Source organism: Zonotrichia albicollis, chromosome 6 (assembly GCF_047830755.1).
Source record: "Zonotrichia albicollis isolate bZonAlb1 chromosome 6, bZonAlb1.hap1, whole genome shotgun sequence".
NCBI lineage: Eukaryota > Metazoa > Chordata > Aves > Passeriformes > Passerellidae > Zonotrichia > Zonotrichia albicollis.
The window spans coordinates 60154780-60178641 of NC_133824.1; the positions used below are offsets into that span (position 1 = coordinate 60154780).

Sequence of the window (23862 nt, forward strand, 5' to 3'; positions counted from 1 at the left end):
AGCTCCAGGATCAGCTTAGGAACCAGCACATGAGCACACAACTTTCTGCTTCACAAGAAGGCCAAAAGAACTGCAACTGGAACTCTCCTTCACCCGCCAAAAAACGTGGAACAAATGTTGTTTCCAACTAATAAATTAGGAAAAAATCCATTTTACAGGACAGAACCATCATTTCTGAGAGCACCCTGCTCACACACAGATGTGTGGGGCACTTTGGAAGTTCTCCAGACGTTCATCAGACCTACACACATGGATGGTGTCGCAGACATCTTTTATGGAAAATCCCTTCCTTAGGATTTTTCCCCTTGAAAAGCTGAGAGGCCTCAGGAACAAAATGTAAACAATGGTTATCTGCTGCTGTGGAATGCAACAGGTGCATCTGTGATTGGTCTCATGTGGTTGTTTCTAATTAATGGCCAATCACAGTCAGCTGGCTTGGACTCTCTGTCCAAGACAGAAGCTTTTGTTATGATTCTTTCTTTTGTTATTCTCAGCCAGCCTTCTGATGAAATCCTTTCTTCTATTCTTTTAGTATAGTTTTAACGTAATATATATCATAAAATAATAAATCAGCCTTCTGAAACATGGAGTCAGATCCTCGTCTCTTCCCTCATCCTGGGACCCTCGAACACGGTCACAGAAGGAGCAGTCCTGTGCTTTTCCAAATGCTTCTCAGTGACAGCAGCACTGGGACAAGCTGCTTCATGAAACCTCCTGGGATAATTATCTCAGTTGATAACACCATTCCTTGCAAATAAGGGAGTGGTGCTGGCATGGGCTATGGGCACCATAATTACCAAAGCCAGTTTCCTACAGATTTACATCAAACACTGAAGAGTTTGGTATACAATGAGCTGCAAACTCCAATTAAGCTTTTCCCATGGCTGGGATGTGTAATGAAAGCCTCTCCTCCTCCTGGATTCAGGGCTGTCTGGAGAGCAAGACCACACTTGCTCTCTCCCACAGTCCACTGTGGCAAGCTCCTGCTTTCTACAAGTCTTGTACTACTTGTACTACTACAAGGACTTGTCTACTTCAGAGATTAGCAACAAGCTTTGAACTAGTTGTCAGAAGGCTTGTTACACAAGCTTTTTTGGTTTATGTTTATTTTGGCTTAAAAAAAAAAATCCAGCCTAGACAGTGGTAAAGAGTAAATGACAGTTCTGTTACTTGGTACAACAGCTCCAAATCATGACCTGTATCTTAGAAAGTTTGACTTCAAGTCAAGGAAGTCATCCTTGGAATTATGTTATCTACTAGCTGACATTGAAGGTGCTGCATGTAGCTGATTTTTTTACAATGCTATCAAAATACAAGCCACCACAAAATTAAATTATTCTGCATACCTATGCAAACTACCTCCCAAATGACTAAAACCAAACAGCTCCTGATTTTCACTGGTAATATTTCCCCCAGACAAAAAAGAATAATTTCACTTTGCTTTCCTTGTCTATTACCAGCAGATCTACAGCACCCCTCATCATTTTTGGATGAAAACCATCCCAAGTCACAGACTTGGCTATACACAGATGAGATGCTGCAGTTCAGTTGTTTCCATAGTTTTAGTGAGTCAAACAGCACATCTCTGCTCACCAAACAACAAAGCTGCAGAAGCAAAATCAGGCTTGAGTAAATCCTCCCTTGTAAGTACATTCTGATCCCATATTTGGTAGAATCCTGTAGAACATACACTACACATACCAAAATTCAGTTTGTGCTTACACTGTATTTTCACCTTCCCTGAGCCAGTGTGGTCCCACACTGCTGCCAAAAGCAGCAGTCTCACCTTTCATTTATTAATTTGTTCCCACTACTTCTCTCCTTGGTTCATATGAAGAGGAAACAAAACTAGATTTATGTTATAAGTTCAGTTTTAAAACCACATTCCTCACTCTCCAGCCCTCAGCAAAGCCACAGAAGCACTTGTATCAGCAACATGGAAAGCAGAGGATTCCCCTGGAAGTGCTACAAGTCCACAACTTTCATGACATCCACCACATATGAAGGCTAAAGATTCATTATTCACCTTTATAACACCCAGTCCCAGAGCTTTTCACAGCTCCACACTCCAGTCCTGACTAACTGGAAAACCCTCTGCTGCTGAAGCATCCAGCACTCCCTCCCTTGAACACACAGGGAAAGAGAAAAAGTCACATATTTACAGCAAAACACAAACAGAAAGCTTCAACATACACAAAGCTGACAACAAAATAAGTGTATTTGTGTCTCCCTTTATATAATATCACTACCAGTTCTTCATAGTCTTTACACCCTCTTCCCTTGTATCAACCTCAACAATTCATTTTGTGTCTAGTAATAGTTCAGCAAAATAATGGCTAAGGATTTCCTTTATAAAAAAAAGGCAAGAATTATTTCAAGCACATTTTTCTGCATCACAGCTTCAGAAAACAAGCAGTTGCTGCCTGCAACTGGCAATTTATCTGAGAATTTCAGTGAAACAGAACAGTGAAGTTATTCTCAAACTCAGCCTCACGGGGAAGAGTTGCCAAACAGCAACAGCAAAGCTAAGGAGTACTTCTGTACTAACAGGATACTCCTGGTTCATTTCCTCCTTTGAACTGTGTGCTCTGGTGCTCTATCAGTGTCACAGACATTAACTCAGTATGAATTTAGGTCTCAGCTTGTCTCCAGCTATTGTGTGTCCCAGCAGCAGCTCCACCCCCAGAGCTTTGCTAATCCTGCTCCTGTTGGGAGTTCTGGCAGTGAACACACGGCTGCTCCTTCAACAGCTTCACAGATCCCTACAGCAGATTGCAAGGAACACCATTAATGCTGAGGTTTCTTGGAGGCTGGAAGGAGGATACTGTTTTATTTATACTGTTTTCTCCTTGTTGCCCTCATTCCCAGGAGCTCCACAAGCCCTGAATGACCAGAAGGTTCCCTTTCCCCACTGCTCCTTTGGAAAAATGTACAGCGGCTTTCTGAGGGACAGAACACAGAGCTGGCAGAGCCACCTGCTCCATCCCCAACCCAAAGGCTTGATCCAGTTGATCCATGACATCCCTGTTTGAGTTTGTCTGGAGAAACACAGTGGGAAGGCTTGGATTTAACATCTTTAGAGTTAAAACTTTCCCCATGCACACAGCAAGGGAGACCCCAGGTCAAGCAAGGGAGACCCCAGGTCAAGCAAATCTCCTGCACTTCCTGCCAAATCCACCAAAAAGCTTAAACAACTTCTTCTCTCTTCCTTCTCACGGCAGGCTCACGTGCTAGAAGATTAATTCCCACCAGATTTTGCTTTCTTTCTGAAGGAAAATGTTTTAAGTAGCTACAAACACAAAACTAAAGTAGAATTAAGTAGAAAGGCTACAGCAATAAGCAACTCATGGATAACCAAAGGGCTTCCATCCTTTGATTAACAAAAAATACTGATCCAAGACCTCTGGTTTATGCAACCTGGGAGGAAGTTCTGAGGGAAAGACACAGTCCCACCTCAGACTCTGCTGGCTAAGACATCTCCATAGGCATAAATGCCTCCTAATCACTACCAGTTGTACAGCTTAACAAAGCCAGTCTTCCTGCAGAGCAAGAAAATCCAAACCAGCAAGTTCCAAAGTCCCAAATAATCTCATCTCTGCACCCAATTAAAAGCAATGTTTTTGCATCCGTGAATTTGATTATCCTTAAGAAAAGTACGTTGGAGTTATTAATTGTGGCTATAAGCAGTTTGGGGGTGTTTTTTAGTTTGCTTCTGAGACAAATGTTTGTTCTTACAGCTTGCATTTGCGAAGTCATTTTACATCATAAAACACTTCAGGGAGCATTCCCTTCTCCAGCACTTTTGGAACACTCCTTGGCACAGTGATCAGCCCTGTGTGTTCACCACAAGCCTTCTCCTCTTCAGCACTAAATTTTAGTATTGCTTGCTTTGTTCCCTGCTCCCTGTGCTGTCCTCCAGCCTTCACAGGAGCTGCAGTGATTCAGTGAAATGCAGCCTGGCCTGATCTGTGCCATGACCCCAGATTTTTCAGAGAAAAGGCTGATTTGCATCACTGGCTCATAATTAGGAACTACTTTTAATTACTTTTTTTTTTTTAGCTACCTTTCTGAAGTTGCTCCTACCATCAGGAACCCAGCAGTGAGCCACCCCAAAGCCTCATGTTACACTCACAAAACTTTAATGTTCACATCCACCCAGCCAGCCCCATGGATTAGCTGAGCACACAGTAACAGGTTATGTACACCACAAATAAAAAAAAAAAAAAAAAAAAAAAAAAAAAAAAAAAAAAAAAACACGAAAAAAGCGCTTTCAGAGGCACCTACTGCAGATCAGGTAAGCCAGAACCTACTTTCCTCCTTCCCAGGGTATACAAATTAGTAGAACCTTATCTGCTGGAAACACCACAAGAAGTCACATGTGCAGTCACTGAGGTTCTCCAGGGTGACCTTAATTATTCCCTGGTGTTCTAGAGCAGAACTGGTCACTCTTGTGGTCTGGGGAGGAAAGGCTATTCCTGGCTGCTGTGGCCTCCCCCTGTTCCACCCACCAAGAGATGAAAGGATCTGGTACCCTACATACTCATATTTGTAATTATTCCACTCCACACATCCCCCTCCAGCACCAGCAGGACTATCCTGCTATTATAACAGCTGTAACATAAGAGTAATAAAAAATCGAGTTTGATTCAGGAGAATATTTATAGAAAATACAGCTGACTAATCCTCATGCATGTTTAGCTTACATAATACAGGCACTTGAAGAAAAACCCACCTGATCTGTGTTAATTTCACTCTATACAGAAAATTAAAGGATGCTCTTGGCTTGTAAATAACAAATGGATTGTGTAAGAACTGCTTTGAAACAGCTTTATTTACACCACACATCCAGCTTCCTCCAAGACTCCCAAAACTCTTGGCTGTTTTGATACTCTTCTTCTCACTGAGGGGCAGAGAGAGAAATTCTGGAGTAAAATAATGCAGAAGTAACCATCCCCAAGTGAGGGGCACAGGAGCCAGGGCTTTATTACTGCAGCACAGAAAACCAGGGGGATGGAGTCAGGAACACAGAAGAGCTGGTGTTTCTCCTGGGCTGGGAGAAACTTTTGCAGAAACTTCTTCCTCCTTGATTTTTCTTAGCAAGTGTGTTACTTGTCCTAGATTATTTTTCTAGAAAATAATTTGTTACTTTTGTTTTTTGTGAAATCAAAGACAGCTGTGTAAGTAGCACAAGAGTTTGATTAAAAGCTGACTCTCTGGAAGAACCCAACAACAGGCTGATGCAGCCTGCTAGAGCATCAGGATAAGCTTCAATTAAAGTTGAATTACCTGAAGTTCCAAACAACTTAACAGCTAAAAACTTTCCAGGCAGGGACGACCCGAGTCTCACAACATAAAACACAGATAACCATAATATGATCAAGGAAAAAGAAAGGTAGCAACTTTAATAGAAAAAAAATCCCCATTTAAGGTATTATTACAAAATTCCAACAGAAGTAATATACCAGCAGAGCATCAGAATGCAAGAGATTTCCCTTTCGGAAAGCAAAGGGTAAAAGGTAAGGAAACTTCTTCTTTCACATAATGATTTCCTTAACAATCCTTATTTCCAACATTTTACTGCTCCCCCCAGCATTCACTTAACAAGGAGGCAATTTTATTGAGTGCTTTAAGCCCATCTCCAAAGCTGCCAGCTAAAACCATTCCCCACTGCAGAAAACCAGCAAAAATGCACAGCAAAATACAGGGTATAAACTAATCAGGTTCATTTCAAAGCATGCTTTTTATTCCAGCTAAAAGAGCACAAGAGGTGGGCAAAGCACCATGTTTACAGAATCCTCTTTCCAACCCTAAAGCTCTCATAGCACAGAGGAAATGCTGCTCATCTGAGAAGGATCCATAATCCACCAAATGCCACTGGAATTGCTGGATATGGTGTTTGGTGTTAAATAAACACAGATACAGCAGAAAGTGAGATATGACTTTCAGTGCACTCAAAACAAGTCAGTAAAACACAAAATCCCTTTCAAAGCAAAGTACTACACCCAGCAGGGTTTCAGTGCACAGGAGGAAAGAAGGGAGGAGGAATCCTGTTGATCCACACCACCAGAGGCTTAGGAACCACACAGCTTTGTTTGGAAACTATTTACAGTCTGCTCTTAAACATCACATCAAGAAAAGGCTGCAAGTTTCAAAACTGAGACAAATCAAGACTTCACACCATGCAAGGGGATGTGAGAGACCTCAAAACCCACCTGCCCTGACATTCTGAACATTCTGTTTGTACTTCCCACATGCTCCAAGGTGCAAAACCAAAGTGCTCACATTTTAGCCTGAGGAATGAGCAGTAATAACACCACGTTACAGCTGAAACTGCACTACATTAAACATTATGGAGAAACCACATTTCACTCAAAGGAACATTTGAGCCATTGAAAATAAAAGCACAGTCCTAACAGTCATTTCCTAAGAAATCAAGTGCTTTCCCTAAAACGCTATCAAGGACTATTTGATAATTCACATTTTCACAAGAAGAGGTGATAGCTTTCTCATAACTTCAGTTCACCTCCAAATACAAGCAGTGGCAATGTCATTTTTGTCATTTCACAGACAGTGGAAGAAGTTCCAGGATGTCTGCAACAGCTTTTTCAAACACTCAAGCATAACAAGAATAGTCTTAGGATGGTTTCAGTACCATTTAGCACAGAGGAAGAGAGAAAATTTGCATCCATTTTGTGAATATAAGTGATCTCACCAGCAGTGCACTGAATAGAAAGTGAGGCACTCAGCTATTGCATCCTAAGCTGCAACATCTGAGTCTAATTCCATCAATCTGAACATTCCTTTTAATTTCCCAGGGAAAAAGAGACCCTTACAAATGCACAGCTCCCAGTTCAACCCCAACTGCTGAACAGAATCCCAAATATTTGCCTCAGAAACAGTAAAAAAAGAATTGGGTTTCCTTCTTTGTGGCACTTGCAAGCGTTGCTGCCTCTGAACACAGCAGCTTCCTCAATATCACTGATTCTGCACTACATCAACTGCTCCATGGCACAAGCTGTCAAAGGGAAGATAATCCACTGCTCTGCCTGCTCCTAGCATGTTTAGAGTGGGTAAGTAAAGAGAAAAAGCAAAGAATTACCTTTCTGCCTGTTCTTGGTTAGCAAGTGTGTTATATACCCTAAAATCCACACAGGATAAATAATTCTTCATATCATGTCTGAAAGAACTACCTGAAACCTACAGAGGCATCACAGCCCTGCTGTAACTGTGGGGGCTTTTAAAAAAAAGTCTTAATAAACCAGAAATTAACAGTGCAGCAGTGCAGAGAGCTACACTTCAATATATCTTCTTCAGACTTAAAACACGCTGACAGCTTACTAATTCAGAGCAACCTTGGGTGTTTGCTTTTATCATCATCTATAACAAAGTTAATCAGACATCTCTAGCCAGGAAAAGATTTCTGCAAAGCCATTAGGTGTTTACTGCTGATCAGCAGAATGAATTCTGATCTATGTACCTTCATGACAGCAAAGCCTTTCAGTTTCACACCTTCACCAGTGTTGAGATTTGCTTCCCTTAAGAGGGTTTCCCAAAATGCTACATAAAATAAACATTGACCTTTCACAGGCCTCAGAAAACACCACTTACTAAGAATGAATCAAAGCAACACAAGTGATGAATTCCTAATGTTTTTCCAGGTCCTAATGCTCAGATTGTGATCTCTGAAGAATCTCACTACAGAGCTTGGTGCAGATCTTGCTGTGCTCTGACGATGGGAAGGCATCTCCTCCTCACAGAAACAGCACGAGACTTTTGTGCAAAACAACCACACAAGACTGTGTTCACACACAGATGCAAGCTCTGAAGCCACATTGAACTCTCTAAATCAGAGAAATTTCCTAGAGCAAAACTCTCACTCAGCTCCTCTGCAGGGCTATTCCAGCCTGGTTACTTCTGGTTAAGCTCTGCAAGCTGAAGTTTCATTCCAACAGATATTAAGTAATGTGCACAAGTGGCACAATGGCTTGTAGAAAAGAAAATAAGTTTAAAACCACAGACAGTTCTCCCTCAAATTATTTCCTTTGGAAATCCAGCTCTTTTTCTCTGCCAACACCCACAAAGACAGACAGCATACTATTACTATTTTTGTTCACCAACTTTCAAGAAAACAAGCCACCCCATATGTTTCTCTCTGTTTCTTTAGACTCCTTTGATTTTTAAGGCAAGGACGCCCTATGGGGCAAACCAGACCAAGAAAACAGAGGATCTGCTTAAAGCAATGTTTCCCCAAGTAAAGGCCATAATATCAAACAGCATTACAGGACTCAGAAGCAGCTTTTGCAAGCCAAATGGAAATTCAGCTGTGGAAATAAAGCTCATGAGCCCAAGACTGAAATTGGAAGTGCATTGCCCAGCAAAGCATGACTGCAGGAGCTAGTTCAGAGACACAGAAATCAAGTAATTGATTACAGCTGCCTGGCTCCAGAGATTCCCTGTTGCCCTCGAGTTTTCATACCTGACATCGCTCTCCATAAGGGCACCTTGGCCATGCTGCACTGTTTCCAGCTGAAGAGGGGAGTGGTGCAGTGCTGAAGAGCTCTGCAGCTACAGCAGGGCATGAGGATGTGCAAGATTCAGATTATGTCTGTATTATCTCGTTTTTATGTGGGTTTTGCAGACACCAAATTCTTTCCTGTCCTCCCTTGCCCAGCTAAAGGTGCTGCATGTGAATTTCAGAACATAAACCTTTCCTACCATGTCAATTCTTTGGCATTATACCCATAGGAATATCTCTAAGGGTGTCTCACAACTGTTTTCCTTTCCTCCTACAGCCCTATCAAAAATAAGCATTTGTAGAAATCTCTCAGGCTGCACCACCTTGAGGGGGAGCACAAGATATGAATGACATCCAGAAACACTCACAGCCCATCAGTTTGTTTCAGTATCTTTGTAGAATCCAGAAGCAATTCTCTTGGAACTGCCTATAGGAAAGGAACAAGCCTGAAATCTACTGGAGAGGCATTCATGTCTGGACAAATCCCAAATTTTTCCTTTTAGAGTTTCAGCCAAGGACAAAAATCCTCCACTAGGTTATTTTACAACCACTAGGAAAAGAAGACTTTCCACATCCAGAAAATTTAAATGTTTGAGTAACACAGAATACTATTCTTAGCTCTGAACTGAGCTCATCCATGAGGCAAAATATGAGGCTGCTAAACTACATTTAGAGATTTATTTACATTTAGAGAGACATTGCTGACAATTCTCAAAGCAGTTTCAGGCTGTGTTCACAAAAGCTGATTTTCCAAGAAAAGACAACACTCAGTTATTCTCTTCTATACCCAAAGCTCTCCTACATCCATCCCTCAGTCACCTGGGGTAGCAGAACATTTGTGTCCATTCCCACTCACTCAAACTCAACATCTCAACACTGTTATTACTACTGCAGGCAGCAGAGGTGAAGCACTGCTAGTGACAAGGAGAACAATGAAAAAACAAGGAGTTTCATAAGCCAGGGAACCAGCAAAGCATGATTTCCTCTGGGTACATGTCTTGCAGTTGGATTCCTTCTTTGTCTACTGAGGTGACAGCTCCAATTGAAGCTTTTTCTCAGAGGTGAGAATCAGTCACATGGATTCCCTGATGTCTAACAAGGAGGGGGGTAGGAATCTCATTCATCTTTACAGCCTCTCTTCACCAGAGCTCAAATAGCATCGGGAGGCTGTGGAATAAAATCAGTTCAGTGACATCCTTCATTTCCAGTTACAGACTACAACCTCACCTGTCACTACACCTCTCAGTAAATCACAGCATATTCACCAGAGGCAGATGGAAAATGACTGGGAGAGGGAGCCTGTGGTGCCAGCAGAGCTGAGGATTCAGTGTCCTCCTGCAAGGAAACTGCCTGGGCAGGCAGGAGCAGTGAGTGACTGCTGCTCTGCAGCTGTGCCATCACCAGCCCAAAGTGACCCCTTGTTCTGTCCCAACAGCAGATCCTTCACAGCTTATCCCACAGCACAAACAGCTGCAGTTCCAGAGGCTACTGATGCCCTGGGAAGGCTGACCTAGAAGAGAGACTAGACAGGGTTACAGAATAAAGCAGGGATTTATTAGGAGGCCTCAGTGGATCCTCCTTGGGCAGCACAAGAGCCCAGCCAGGGCTGCACCCCAGGTGAACCAAAATGGTCACAAAATGTCACTGGTCACAGGGTCTCTCTCACTTTGATCAGATCTGCTCCATTTGCATATTGGAGCTAATTGTCTAATTCCAGCTTTACTCCATGAAGTCCCATCCTTATTGTTTTCCTCTCTTCAGTCCACATTGTTTATGTTCTTGGACCTGAGATTTGGATGGGCTGTCCATGGTCCCCAGCTAGAGAAGGAATTATTTTGTCTCCCTTCTCTGTGAATAGAACTCACCATCCCAAACAAGAAGTCGAGACCCACACACTAAAGCAGCACAGAATCTGAAAAATATAAAAGCTAAAACCTGAGGCATCACTACAAGCAGTTATGACCATCAGGGAAACAAGCACCTGTTCAGAACTTCTCCAGATTTTAACCAGGATTCATTTATGCCAAGACAAACTGCCCATTTCAACAGTCATTATGTGGATTTTTGTTCTTCCAAAACAAACAACAAATAACAGGAAACTAAAAGGTTCTGTCAAATTCTGCTTGCTATACCACATTTTTTTCACATTTTTGACAATAGCTGTCACACTGCATAGGTCTGTATATCAAATAAACTCAGTGTTTCTCCAAATACAGAGTAAAGTCTAGGAAGAAAAATGAAATGTGTGTTATCCCTAACCAGACCAGCCTTTAGATTTAATAATGACTAAATAAACAAAGGCTGCTCACAATCACTCACACAAGCTTCACTTAGTTCAGGCACAAGTAAGAATGGTGCAGGAGGTGGGAGAACATTCCTTTGGACTCATGGTTACAATAAATGAGTTGTTTTTACAAATGAATACACTTATTTTCTGGATATTAAAGAGCATCATACATTCTTATCTTAGTTTAACTCAGCTAAATGTTTTGGTCTCTTGACTTAGGCATGACAAACTGATCTTTAATGCATTTCTCAGTCTCTGCACAGCACAAAGCATCCCACTTTTACCACCTGACATATTCAGAACTAATTTCCTCAGCTCACAAAAGTGAGACAGCTGGTTTTTCTCAACTGTCATCTCTGCCCAAAACTTACAAATAAGCCCATACTCCTTCTGGCTTGGGTCTCAATAGAGTCTGCAACTGGACCCCAGCCAACCCCAAATCCAGTTCCTTCCCTCCCATCTGCACTGGCCACAGAACGCCCAGAGGTGAAAGAGCAAATCACTTTTTCCTCACTCTGCTTGCCCTTTCACAAAGCGTCATTTTACCATTGTTCTCTCCACACCAAGAGACTGCCAGTAATAAAGCCATAACATAAACCAGTCTCCTCCAAAGAGCTCAAGGTGCAAACCAGCAATACGTGATCAGAGTTGAATTTGAAGTCACATTGCACATAATAAATAGGAGGGTACACAGAGCTTGACTTAAACCCTGTTAATCACTTCAACCCAGGCTTTGCTTACAGAGGGAACTGTACTTTCTGTAGTCTCCCTGCATCCTTACATGGAGAGCTATTTGCTGGATAACACCAGTCTCTGCATGCTGGAAACTCTGAACTTGCCATAAAGCTGGATATATGGCACTCAGTCCTGCAGCTGGAAGTGGAATTGCACAACCAGAGATAAGGCACAGCTAAGTGAGCAATGGAACTCCAGCATTTGTGCTCAAACATGGAAAAAGACACCAAACCCAAGTCAAAAGTTAAAGCTCTTTTGCTCTGACAGCAAGCAGACTAAAACTACTGGAAAAAACCCAGCTTAGTTATCTTTCATAGCCAAAAGAAAGAACACATCCAGAGATTTTGGGAATGCTCCATCAAAGTCTTTTAAACGGGCACAGCAACTCATTACCAAAAAGGGCAGGAAAAACCATTTGGGTATTAAGAAAATATTTATGGAAATGACAGGAGAAATTCGCAGTGCACATCCTAAAAGCAAACAAGCAGCTTGCAGTCTCTACCCTGGCACCCTGGGCAAGGCATCCCAGCTAGGGAACAGATCCCAGCACAGCCAGTGAGACCAAGGCACTGCAGCTCCCATGGCCACTGCCCATCGAGGCAGATCCTGCCATTCCCAGACTGCCAGCACCATCCAAGGGCAGCTGCACCACCAGGGCTGCTCTGAGGCATCCCTCAGCTTTCATTTTCATTCTTCCAGTGAAGCCCAGCCTAAAACAAAAGTGAAGTAAAAAACCATGCAAGGCTTGTCCATTTGGCTGTTGCCCAACTTCCTTCTCCAGTTTTTGCTCTGATGGAAGAAGTTACTCAGCTGCTCACATGAACCAACCAACACCTGCCTCCTCACAGAGCTGCCCCAACACCAAATCATTCCATTTGCTTAATTTGCCAGTAATTTTTTGGCTAAAGCCACCAAGGTACTGACAGCCCATTTAATTAAATCTTCTGGCAGAAGTGAGATGAGGGAACACTTAGGAAGAATTCCTCTGAATTCTCCAGACCTGCAGCAGGGCACTGCCACCTCTCCCATCACACTGGAATGGGACTTGTGCCCACTGCCCAGCACAGAAAGCCACACACCAAACCCACAAATCAAAACTCACTCCCTGATGCACTGAGAAACTACTCCAGCAAATTTTAAGATTCAGAATGCAATCCAAAGTAAGTATTGCATGTATGTTAGCAGGAAGGTTAGGGCAAGCACAAGGTAATGAATCCTATCAAGTCTGAAAGATTTGTCTTCAACACCAAAATGATTTTGAATCCAAGCATTGAGCTGCACAGCTATTTGCTCTCAGAGGTCAAACATGCTCTAGGAGGAAGGCAGCTTGAAAGTACAGCAACATTTTGGTGTATTAGTCAATGTTCCATAAAAAACACAGTCAGCCTGAGAGGTGCTGAACCCTGGCACAGCATGTGCTGGGAAGCAGGAACCTCGCAGCCCTCGCTATCTTTCACCAGCACAGCGTCTCCTGTGAAAGGAGGACACACACAAACTCTGCTCCTGTTTCAAAGGCTCTGCCTCCACCAGCACTAAATCAGACACCAACAATCAAAATGAATTCATGTTGTTGCACATGAAGAAATACAGCTGTGCTTATATCAAAGTTTCAGCCCATTAACTTCTGTGTCCAGACTAAACAGTTCTTTCCCTTTTCCAAGGGGCACGTGCTCCAGGGTTTGCACCTTTGGGCTCCAGTTTATTTGTAACAGGCAAGCTGAGATTTAAGCTTTTATTCACTTCAATTTGTTTACTTTCACACAGTGACTAATTGTCTTCACTGTCAGTCCCACTCTGTCCTCACCCAGGACATTTCCATGCCTTAAGAAGTTTGAAGCCTACCTGTTTGTTGAGGCATTGCTAAAGCCAGCCAGTTTGAAGAATAAAATTCTTTCATGACAACTTATTAAATGGATTCTAAATTAAAGACAGCACACACATTTCTGGGTGAAGAGTAATTTGAAAGCCCACTAAAAACATCATTACAGTTCAGTAAGTGCTTCAAGAAGTTAAAAAGCGTTCCTCAGATAGAAACACTGAGAACTTTTCATTCTCAATTCCTTGAACATAAAGAGAAAAATAAAATTGCAGTAGGGGTCAGTTAACATTACAGTGCTCAAGGAGGTGACCACAATGCTTCTTGGCCTTCTCCTTTTAACCTACTATGTGCCAGCTGCCTCATAACTTTCCTTGCCTGTCCCCACTCTTTTGGGGAGGCAGCACAACACATTTTACACAGTACCTGACTCCCTGCTGCCTGCTGGCACCTCTGGTAAACACAATCAGTTGCTATACAGCAATGTTGCTGTATCACAGTTAATACAAGCAATAAATATGACAGAAGAACATCAGGTCTTTATTGACATACATTCAGTGTGGCCTTTGTACCAATTCCTGAGAACAGGAAGCCTTGTGCTGCCCAGATTCGGTGCAGCCCACATCTACTCCATCCTCCTTGAAACACGAGTTGTATCTACAGTGAGGTCAGCATGAAATACTGAAAATTATACTGTTAAATGGCCTGAAGTAAATCACTTCCAGAAACACAAAGCAGAGCCTGCTTGCTTTCCCTCTCTCCAGCATAAACAAGGTGCTATTGAAAGCAGGATGCCTAAACAGGTCCTTCAGCTATCAGCACCTTCACATCATTCCTCATCAAACAGAGCTCATCTCCAAACCACTTTGCTTTTACCACAGCAAACTCTTCAGCTTTGCAGACGTTGTCTGTATCCATTTTCACAACTGCTGTTTATAATGTGCTCCCTCCAGATGACATTTCTGTTGTGAAACAGAAGAAAGCTTTTAGCTGAATTACTCTCCCTCCTCCATGAGCCAATAGCTGCTGTACTACCCAGCTGTGGGCGTGCTTCCCAGTGACCTCACCCGAGCACTTCCAGGCTGGAATATGAAGGACTGAGTGAAATTTCATTGCAAAACAGCTGACAGTTGCTATTTTTAGGAACAGAGGTTGCACTAATCAGGAGTAATTGTAGAAGCATTGTGTAGCTGAAGACAATGCAAGTCCAGTGTCACCTTGTTCACACATCACTCATAACCCCATCACACTAAAATGCTGCATCCTCCCACCACACAGCTCCTCAGTGACAAGTCTCCAAATACCAAATATTTAAAACTGCTGAAGTTTCACCATACAGGGATTTCCTACAAGGACTGTCTTCCTGAATCCTAGGATCTTTTAACTCGAGCCAACAAGTGCTGTTTGTGGGAAGAGCAGGAGAGATGTTTATTCCTAGGCAAACCCAAAGACAGGCTGCTCTTAGTGCTGAACTCCCAGCACCACAGTGCACACTCAGACTTTAAGAAAACCCTACAAACAGTTTGCTGCCCACTGTCCTCCCTGCTCTTTGGTTTTCAATCATTATTCAGCCAGGGACACTGCAGAGACCCAGGGAGAGTGTTTGCACAGGAGGTGACATTACAAGGTCAAACAGAGGAGTCAGCACAGAGGGGGCTCAGCTGGGGGGACAGCACTGCTCCTGCTCCTGCTCAGCCCCCAGAGCTCACTAATCTCTGCTGTGGAACCCCCACTGCTCCCAACTGTACTCTCTGCTTAACATGAGCACCAGGACTATTCCAGGCTAGCAAGTAATAGGATTAAAGCAGTCTAATCCCAGATGTTACTTACAGTTTGTCAGACAAGGCACAAATTGGTCCCCCAAAGTATGGGGATATCACTATGAACTCAAGACTCAGGACTAACCTGTATAAAGCTACACCAGGATAAAAATAAATATGATGCAAAAATAAGAGAGGCATAAAATTCTAAACTACATCTTATCAAGAGGGAAACAATCCCTCTGAAGGAAAGGCAGGAGCCCTTCAACATATTGGTCTATGCAGGTGAAATGAAAAATGCAAGGGCACCATTCAGTGATGTCTTCATAAAACAAACAGAACGAGCAGCTTTGCCTCAGAAGTCTCTGGAAGCAGGCACAGTCCCTATGCCAGCATCCTCACTGCTGTCCCTCAAGGTTTCAACTCGTGACAAGTCACGTGCAAGCTTCCAGTGGTGACCTTGGGACGGAGCAAGAATAAACATAAGGATTTCTGGTGATAAAAGAAAAAGCATCCCCCACACAAATGAGATTTAGGGTATCAAACAGCAGAAGCAAAAAAGGATTTGATAGCACAAAGTACACTGGAAACCAGCTCGAGATCCTGCTTCAAGCTGGGAGCTTAGACCAAATCCTCCTTTACTTCACTTGCCTTGCTGACCACAGGACAATAAGCCACGAGTATGACAGTGCAGAATAAACCAGACTGAGGTGACACCACAAAAAGCACTAACAAGACTGCAGCTAACCCACCAGAGTGATCTTTGGAAGGTTTCACAGCCACATGTGCTCTCAGGACAAACTGGGAATGTGCAGACAACACCAACAGGAAACAAGACACTTCTGCAGGACTTTGCAAACAGCTGAAAACTTCCCTGCTGGCACCCTGAACTAACAAACCCCACCTAGAGCAAGGCACAGGCTCAGCACTACACTCACACACCTTCTCATCAGGGTACAGGAGGAGGAGTTTGTTATCTTAAAGTATCAAGTTTATACCTTCTGTCACTACTGAGCAAGTTAAGAGCAGCATTAGTTCTGTAAGTATAAACCAGCCATAATTTCAGTTTGAACTGGATAATAAGTTCCTGACTTCTTAGGAAAAATCTGTTCTCAAGCAACCTTGTAATAATCACAGTCAAAGAACAGCCTGCTGTTAAGAAGGAACATGAAATAGCTTAAGTAAGATACTGCTTTCAGCAACAAAAAACAAACCTTAACAGCCTAGAAAGTAAAGTCTTGGTTTATGCATATTTTAAAGTAACCAAGTGGACTGTTAGAGTATTTATCCATGTACAAATTTCAGCTGAAAATGGAAAACTATTAATCCCTGATTCTGCCAGGGCTGAAGAGGAACAGCTACTTGGTTCCACACAATAAGTGCATCAAAGGCAAATCCTACATTTCCCAGACTTGTTTATTCAGAGTAAACTGTTTTCCATATTTTAAGGGAAAAACCCTGAGTCTTTCACTTCCACATGTGTGACCTCCTGCCTGTACACACCAAGGGGATTACTTTAACTTCCAGAATGCACTCAGTTTCCTTTTTATAACAAACATTAAAGATGCAGACGTTTGATGCTGTGATTTGCTTCAATAAACATAGATTTTAGAGTCTGACGTTTGTGCTCTCTGATTTTACATGGGTACTGAGATGTTGTGAATAAAGCCTACAGCTGGATACAAATCTGCACTCTGAGAAAGTCAACAGTACTCCAAGGAATAGGATAGCTGTAAAAAACCAACTCAAGTATGTTTTCTTTCTTAGCTTAAATGAAGCAAAACGTTTGCTCTATCCAGCCATACACAAGCTTTCCAAAAAATCCACAGACCTTTCCTCAGATATAATCCTTTCCACTGTTTTCCTACTCTGCAGTTAATGTTCTATTCAGACACAATTCTTCTGGTGTTTGATTAATCTCCTTGCAAGTTCTGAACTGACCCTGATCACACATTTGCAATATGCACATATAAAATCCACCATAAACCCAGCACAAGACATAAAGGTCACCAAGAAGCCACTGTCAATATCAAAGAAAAAAAAAAACACCAAAAAAACCCAAAATCTATTTCTCAGAACAGCAGCCTTCCAGCTATGACTGCTGGATCCAATGATTCTCAGAGAATCATGACCTTGAACACATTTAACTGGTAGTTCCCATTATGTGCTACACTCATTCCTTTAAATGAAACCTAAAGTACATTTTCAAATAAGGCTTAAAAGCAGAACTTGAGTCACCTAAGCAGTTTCCCAATATATCTATAGCAGATAGTGCAGGAAATCACCAAGTCATTAAACCAAGCCTCAGCCTGGCAGCAGCAAATCCATCTCTGTGCAAACCAAGTCCCAGTTTAATTCCACACCAGGATCACTCTCCCTCCTCCGTCAGTCCATGCACAGCAGCAAACAGCACTCAAGGACAAGCACAGATCCCACTCTGCTCCTGCATTTGTCAACACCACTGGAAACCTACCCTGGCTTCTTCCTGAACTGCACAGCAAGACATGAACAAGAGTGATGCCAAAAGCCAGACAGGTAAGTTAAAAATACAGAAATATGTTTATAAGCAGAAGACACTTCAGAAAGTTGATTTGCCCTGCAAGAGGTTAGTGGTAGTGGGAACTCTGATCAGTCAGAAAGAGACAGTATGAAAAACAGGAATTTAAAAATGCATGTCCCTTCAGATTAACACAAAAAGACTGTTTCAGATCTAAAGTTGCTTCAAGTATAAAGTCATCCATCAATGAGAAGAGTTGCCCAAAAATTACCACAAACTGTGTGACTGTGAACACAAGTGAGAATTGTTGTAGAATCCCAGAATGGTTGGTTTGGAAGAGACCTTTAAAGACCATTTAGTTCCAACTCCCTGCTATGGGCAGGGACATCTTCCACCAGACCAGGCTGCTCCAGGACCTATCCTTTAATTCTGCTTCCTCAAAAGGTTAAATTTAAGCAGAACTACAGCTTATTTATTCAAGGATGTCCAAGAGCCCACACTAAAAAATGCTCACATAACTCACAGTGGCTTCCTTCAGCACTAAAGCCTCCAAATTAACCAACTCATTTATTTTAATGGCAGTCAATGGAAAATTTACATGCAAAATGTTGGCAGCAATTTCAAAATTACTACTGTAGCAACACTGAAGGACAGACCTTAGAGTTTTGTCTGGTTAAATTTTAAAAATGCATTGGATATCGCAAAATCCAGTGAGTCTGTACAACGAAGTCGAGGATGCACCAGGCTGTACCTCCTTTCTAAGGAGTAGCAAACACCAAGAAAGCCTTTGGTTAATAAAAAATATTCCATTTACATGCACACAACTACCAGAAACCCCATCCAAAAACAGCATTCAATGTCAGGTACAAATCTTTCACTGCTACAGAACTCAGCCACTGACTACAGCTCGTGTCTGTTTGCTGTTCCCCCTTCAATTTACATCATTTTAATCAAGTGACTTTGAGAGGTCACAGCTGCCCATCCCCAGCGTGCAGCCCCAAAGGATTTAAGGGCACCAGGCCACTGACACCTGCCTTAGTGACAGCCACCCCCTGCAGCCAGGGACAGGCTCCTCCAGCGTTTAACACCGTGACACTGCTGCAATAAAGGCTTCAGGCACAATTCAGAGTTAGGGGACAAAGGGGCCAGGACATGCACCTCACAACATTAAGGCACCAGAGAAGTCAAACAAAAGCTCCTGACAAAGGCAGAAACAAACACCCTGACACTATTCAGGTACTCGGAACTGCATTCAGCATCTCCTTAACTCCCTCCAGCCCCACGTTCCAAGAAATATATAATGAGCCATTACTTTGACAGGACTTCAAACAAAGCTGCTTTCTTTTTTTCTTCAAAAAGAATTAGAATATGAATGTTTCTGCTTCACCAAGAAATCCCGAGCCTTTTGTGAGCAGATGATGCTACGAGCAGATGTACACAAGCAGATTCACAATAAAGCAGATGATCTCTTCTTTACCAGCCATCTTGACCTGTCTGGCTCCATTTACATAAACTGTTTCTATTCACTACAACATTGATTATGTAAACCTCGGCAAAACCTTAACCAAACACACGCTGCCACATCACTGCCAGCCCAGAGCTGGGAGACATCAGAAATGTGTTTGCTGCACACACCGAGCGCCTCGGGCTTTGCTGGGGCTCATGCTGATGTGCACACTGAACAATCCCAACTACTGAGACAATAAGGAACGTGCCAAAAAAACACCTTTCCCTCCATTTAAAGGTCAAGGTACAGCAACCCCACTTTAATACTGCTAAGGCAGAGCGAGAGCAAAAGATAAAGGGAAAGTTTTGTCATCTTAAAAACAGGAGCTCAGCAGTTTGCCAGGTATGCCAATTCCTTTGTTCATCATCCTTTTCACCACCTAATTTAAAAGTCTCACAGTTCAAGACACAAGTTATTCATCAACATCACAATCAAGGCTTTTTTAAAAAAAAAAAAAAAAAAAAAAAAACACCAACAACCCACACAGTGTCTCAAACAGCCTTTTTTTTTTTTTAACCTAGCTGCGAGGCTGCTCTATCAATTTTAATCAGGCAGTTGTAACAGGAGCTGCAACAGAAACGCTTCTGCTGGTCCCCAGGTCTCAGTTTCACTGCAGGGAGGAGAGCAGATTTACATTGTCTTATTTAAATGAAACTCCAGATTACAAGATTTTAATACAAAACAGGTATTAAGTGGTTTTTTAGCATACTGAACAGCTTAAGCTGTTCCAAGAGTTCCTAGTCACAAATGTTGAGTCACCAAAGAGAGGGATGTTTGCATTATTTATGGCACTACAAACATTTAAGACACCTCTGATAGGACACGCAGTAATGAACTCCTGAAGTAGCAAAGGGCTCTTAAAACAACAATCTTCCGTCTAAAAATTAAAAATACATTTACTGAAGGCATGAGATTTCCTGGATTGCTTCCATCACGTCTACCTAGCCCTGCATCCCATTGTGTGAGCAGTGACTGCCCCATTGTTTGAGTGCAGCCACAGGGACACTCAGCTCCCCTGCACAGACTTCTTGTCCCTGGCTGCACTGCAAGGACAACAGCATCTGTTTGCATTTTCAGTACGTCTTACACCTACAAGATGCAGCCTCAGTGGTTTTAGAGAACAGCTGAAACTCAAACAGGACCCAAACTCAGCTCGTTATATTTTATTTCGATTTTATTGGTGTGTTTCAACGCACACAGTGAAGATCAAGAGCCCAGCAGAACCGATAAGGCGAGATCAATGAGTCCCCATATTAAAGGCAAAGCTCACCAGACTTTGCCAGGTTAAGATCAGAGCCAAAACATTTCATACTTCTGCACTTTCAACTGCTGCTAAAAATAGGAAAGCAACAGAAAGGAAAATGCTTCCAGCTGTGCACAAAGAGCCTCTGCAGCACAACATCAATTTATGCACTCTAATTTAATTAAAGATTCGGCATTGTACTATGACTTTATTGTCGGAGACAGTGTTGCACAGCTGAGCTCACCCTCCATTGCCACAAATAAAACAGTAAACACGTTTCTTTATTAAATTCAGCATGATGTGGGTATTCCTCACGAACCAAGGGACTCAAATTCAAGGATTTCAAGCGCCAGCTACGCCACGTTCATGACAGCAGCTGTGTTTTATTCCACATAGCATCTTGACCCAGTCTCGTGACAGGAAACATTCAAGCATCCCTTAAGGAAAAAAGGTGCACCACTGGACAGAGTACCCAGCCTGGGTGCTGCTCTTTTTCAAACACTTCTTCTGCAAAGGTGAACGCGGCTCTTTAGGAAAGCACCGAAACAGAACAAAAATCCCCCCAAGAAACCAGAACTGGGTTTCCTACAACCTTGCAGCAAATCTGAACCAGGTTCTGGGGGAGGCTGAGTAACGCAGCGAGGCTGTGACCGTGCTGCTTCGCGGCTGGCTCCGAACCTTTCGCTGTGTTTAGCGCAGAAAAATTGCTCCATTACCCACACGTTACCCCGTACTGAACTCCCAAAATCCAGCGTCTCTCCTGAGGTTGGCGAGGGCTCTCTGCAAGCGCGGCTTAGACGCTTCTCCCTCCTCTGCCGCCGCTGCGCTCAGCAGAGCGGCTGCGAGCTTTAACAGCAGGGCAACAGCGTAATGCCAAGCGGATTACTTTAAGATCCATATCAAGCCGAGAAAATAAACATTTCCACGACGGATCGGAATATAAGCGCTTCACCCTGCTCGCTCCAAAGTCATCTCCCTGCCATCTGCACGGAGGACGCCGTTCTCCCGCAGCCAGCGGCCGAGGCACGGCGGCACCGGCCGAGGGAGGGACGGGGCCCGCAGCGGGGAGCGGGGGGGTTTGTGGCCATAACCCCGCACGAAGTTTCTTCCCCCAGCCCCGCCGTGACCTCGGTGCCCGAGAGCGGCCGGACCCCGCTCCGTCCGTTCCTCCAGCACCGGGACCCCGCAAGGGCCGCACCGTGCGGGCCCCTCTGGCACCGGGACCACCCCCATCCATCCCTTCCATCCCAGCAGCGGGTCCCTGTTCCATCCCTCCCCACTCCCCTCCAGCCCCGGCACCCCGTTCCAACCCTCCCCGTTCCCCTCCGGCACCGGGTCCCCGTCCCCGTTCCAACCCTCCCCTCTGGCACCGGCAGCCCGCAACGGCCGCACCGCGCGCCCCGTCACGCACCGGGACCTCCCCCGTCCCTCCCCGCTCCTCTCAGGCACCGCGACCCCCCCTCATCCATCCCTCCCTCCCTAATCCGCTCAGACAACGGGACCCCCCCCCCAATCCATCCACCCTTCCCCGCTTCCCCCGGGCACCGGGATCAGCCCCCCGCCTCCAGCGGCCGCGCCGCGCACTCGGCCGGGGAGAAGGCGGGAAGTGCCACGCGCCCCCTCGCGCCCCCCTCCAGCTCCGAGCGCTCCCTCGCAGCGCCGAGAGGCGGCCGGCGCTGAGCCGGAGGCTGGCAGGAGGCAGCCCCCGCCGCTCCGGGACCGCCGCGCTTCTCCCCCCACAGCTCCCCGGAGCCCCTGCCCAGCACTCACCCCAGCACCACCAGCTCCCCATACTTGACGGGCTCCTTGTTCAGCGCGCACAGCTCCTCCTGGCTGGAGGAAAACATGGGGCCGCCGCTGTAGGAGCACCGGGCCGCCCCGTCCCGGCCGCCGGTGCGGGAGCGCGTCCCGAGCGGGCTCCGCTCCGCTCTGCACCGCCGGCCAGCGGCAACGGCCACTACACCGCGGGGGGCGCGGGGGGCGGGGCCTCCGGGGGGACGGACCAACCCGCCGCCGCGGGGGGGCGGGAGGAGCGAACAGGCGCCGTCCCCCCCCCGCGAGGCTGCGAGTGGCCCCGCCCTCCCCGCGCCCATTAACGGCCGGCGGACGGGGCGGGGCTGGGCGCGGGTGCGCGCCGCCCCCTCCCGCGCGGCGCGCCCCCCCCGCACAGGCGACAGTGGTACGGCCCGGCTGTGTTATGTAAACATAGAGTAAGGGGGACCCGGCCGCTCTTAAAGGGGCCGCGCACCGGCGGCCGCGGCTCGGGGTCACCGAGGGGTCCCGAGCGGTGGCTCTGGGTCACCGCAGCCCGGGTTCCACAGCACCTGTGGGGCTCTGGATCCCCTCCTGCCCCCGGGATCCACGGCGTGTCTCTACAACGCAGCTTTGGGTCACTGCGGGGCCGCGGTGCCTCCTGTCTGGGCTGGGGGTTCCGAGGGACCTCCCGGGGCCGTTCCTGCCCCTGAGGGAGCGGCGCCGCCATCGCTGGGAGCCCTGCCCCTTCCCTGGGCTCCCGCTGTCAGACCCTGCCCTTGCCGGGCTCCCCTGTCCCACCTCCTGTCCCTCATCCCTAGAGCCCAATTCCAGCCTCTTCTGCCTCCTCCTGAGGGGACAGAAATTTCTGTCTGAGGGGACAGAAATGCCCTCACACCCCCTTTGTTCTTTACTGCTCTTTCAGGTCCTCCCCAACACAACCCATTCCGTGCCTTCCAAGGATATTTTTCTGCCTCGGTGTCTGCCCCACCATCCTTCTCTCCCCCTTTGTCCTCTGCACCTGACTAAAACCCAAAACCAGCAAAGATTGGCTTGACATTAATCCTTGCTAAAGATAGAAACTCTCATTAGCTGACATTTGAGGTTTCCAACCCATTATGAAATACAAAAGCAATGGGAGCATCCACCTTTGCTGAAGAGCATCCTTAGGGCCAGCACAGTCCCAGCTGCTCCTGCTGAAAGCTTTCCCTCTGCCAGAAATTGTATTTAGCTATTAATTTTACTGGTAATATTATTTTTCTGTCGTTCCGGTGAAGAGGTGAAATGGAAAAACACAACCAATCTCGAAGGGCTGGCAAAATGGAGATCTTCCCAGGGGCTCTGTGAAGAAGACAAGATTTTATTGAAGACAGGGAGCTGAATTATTATAGATTTATCTTCTTTATTGCTCTAACAAAATAGAAAAGAAAGCCGGGCCGTAAGTCACTGTCAAAGGCAACAAATAAATTCCCAAAAACAGCGTGGAAAACAAAGCTCCTGGCTGCATCCTCTTCAATTTCTGCATTTCTCCCCTGAAAGCAAGACCTTCCCAGCAGCCTGGCTTTCACATGGCATTAACAAACTCCAATAATCTTCCAAAAAATGTTCCTTCCACAAGTCAGTGATGGGTCTGCACTTGGAGCATCTCCTACTGCTCCCACCTGGGGATGGAGGGATGAAGAAGGACCTTGGAGATCTGATTTTGCCCCTCTTTCCCACTTCCACATTTTCTAACACTGCTCTTTTTGGA

The 23862-nt window shown here is 45.1% G+C and overlaps 1 protein-coding gene across 1 annotated transcript in view; it reads right to left on the bottom strand.

Annotated features, from left to right (window-relative positions):
- The window catches only part of PELI2 (pellino E3 ubiquitin protein ligase family member 2), a 70415-nt gene extending 47958 nt beyond the window's left edge, over nt 1-22457 (bottom strand). Inside the window, exon 1 of the mRNA XM_074544008.1 lies at nt 22131-22457. Coding sequence (XP_074400109.1) covers nt 22131-22453 — 323 coding nt within the window. The 5' untranslated portion in view covers nt 22454-22457. The remainder of the gene's footprint in view (nt 1-22130) is intronic.
- Between the last annotated feature and the right edge of the window lie 1405 nt (nt 22458-23862).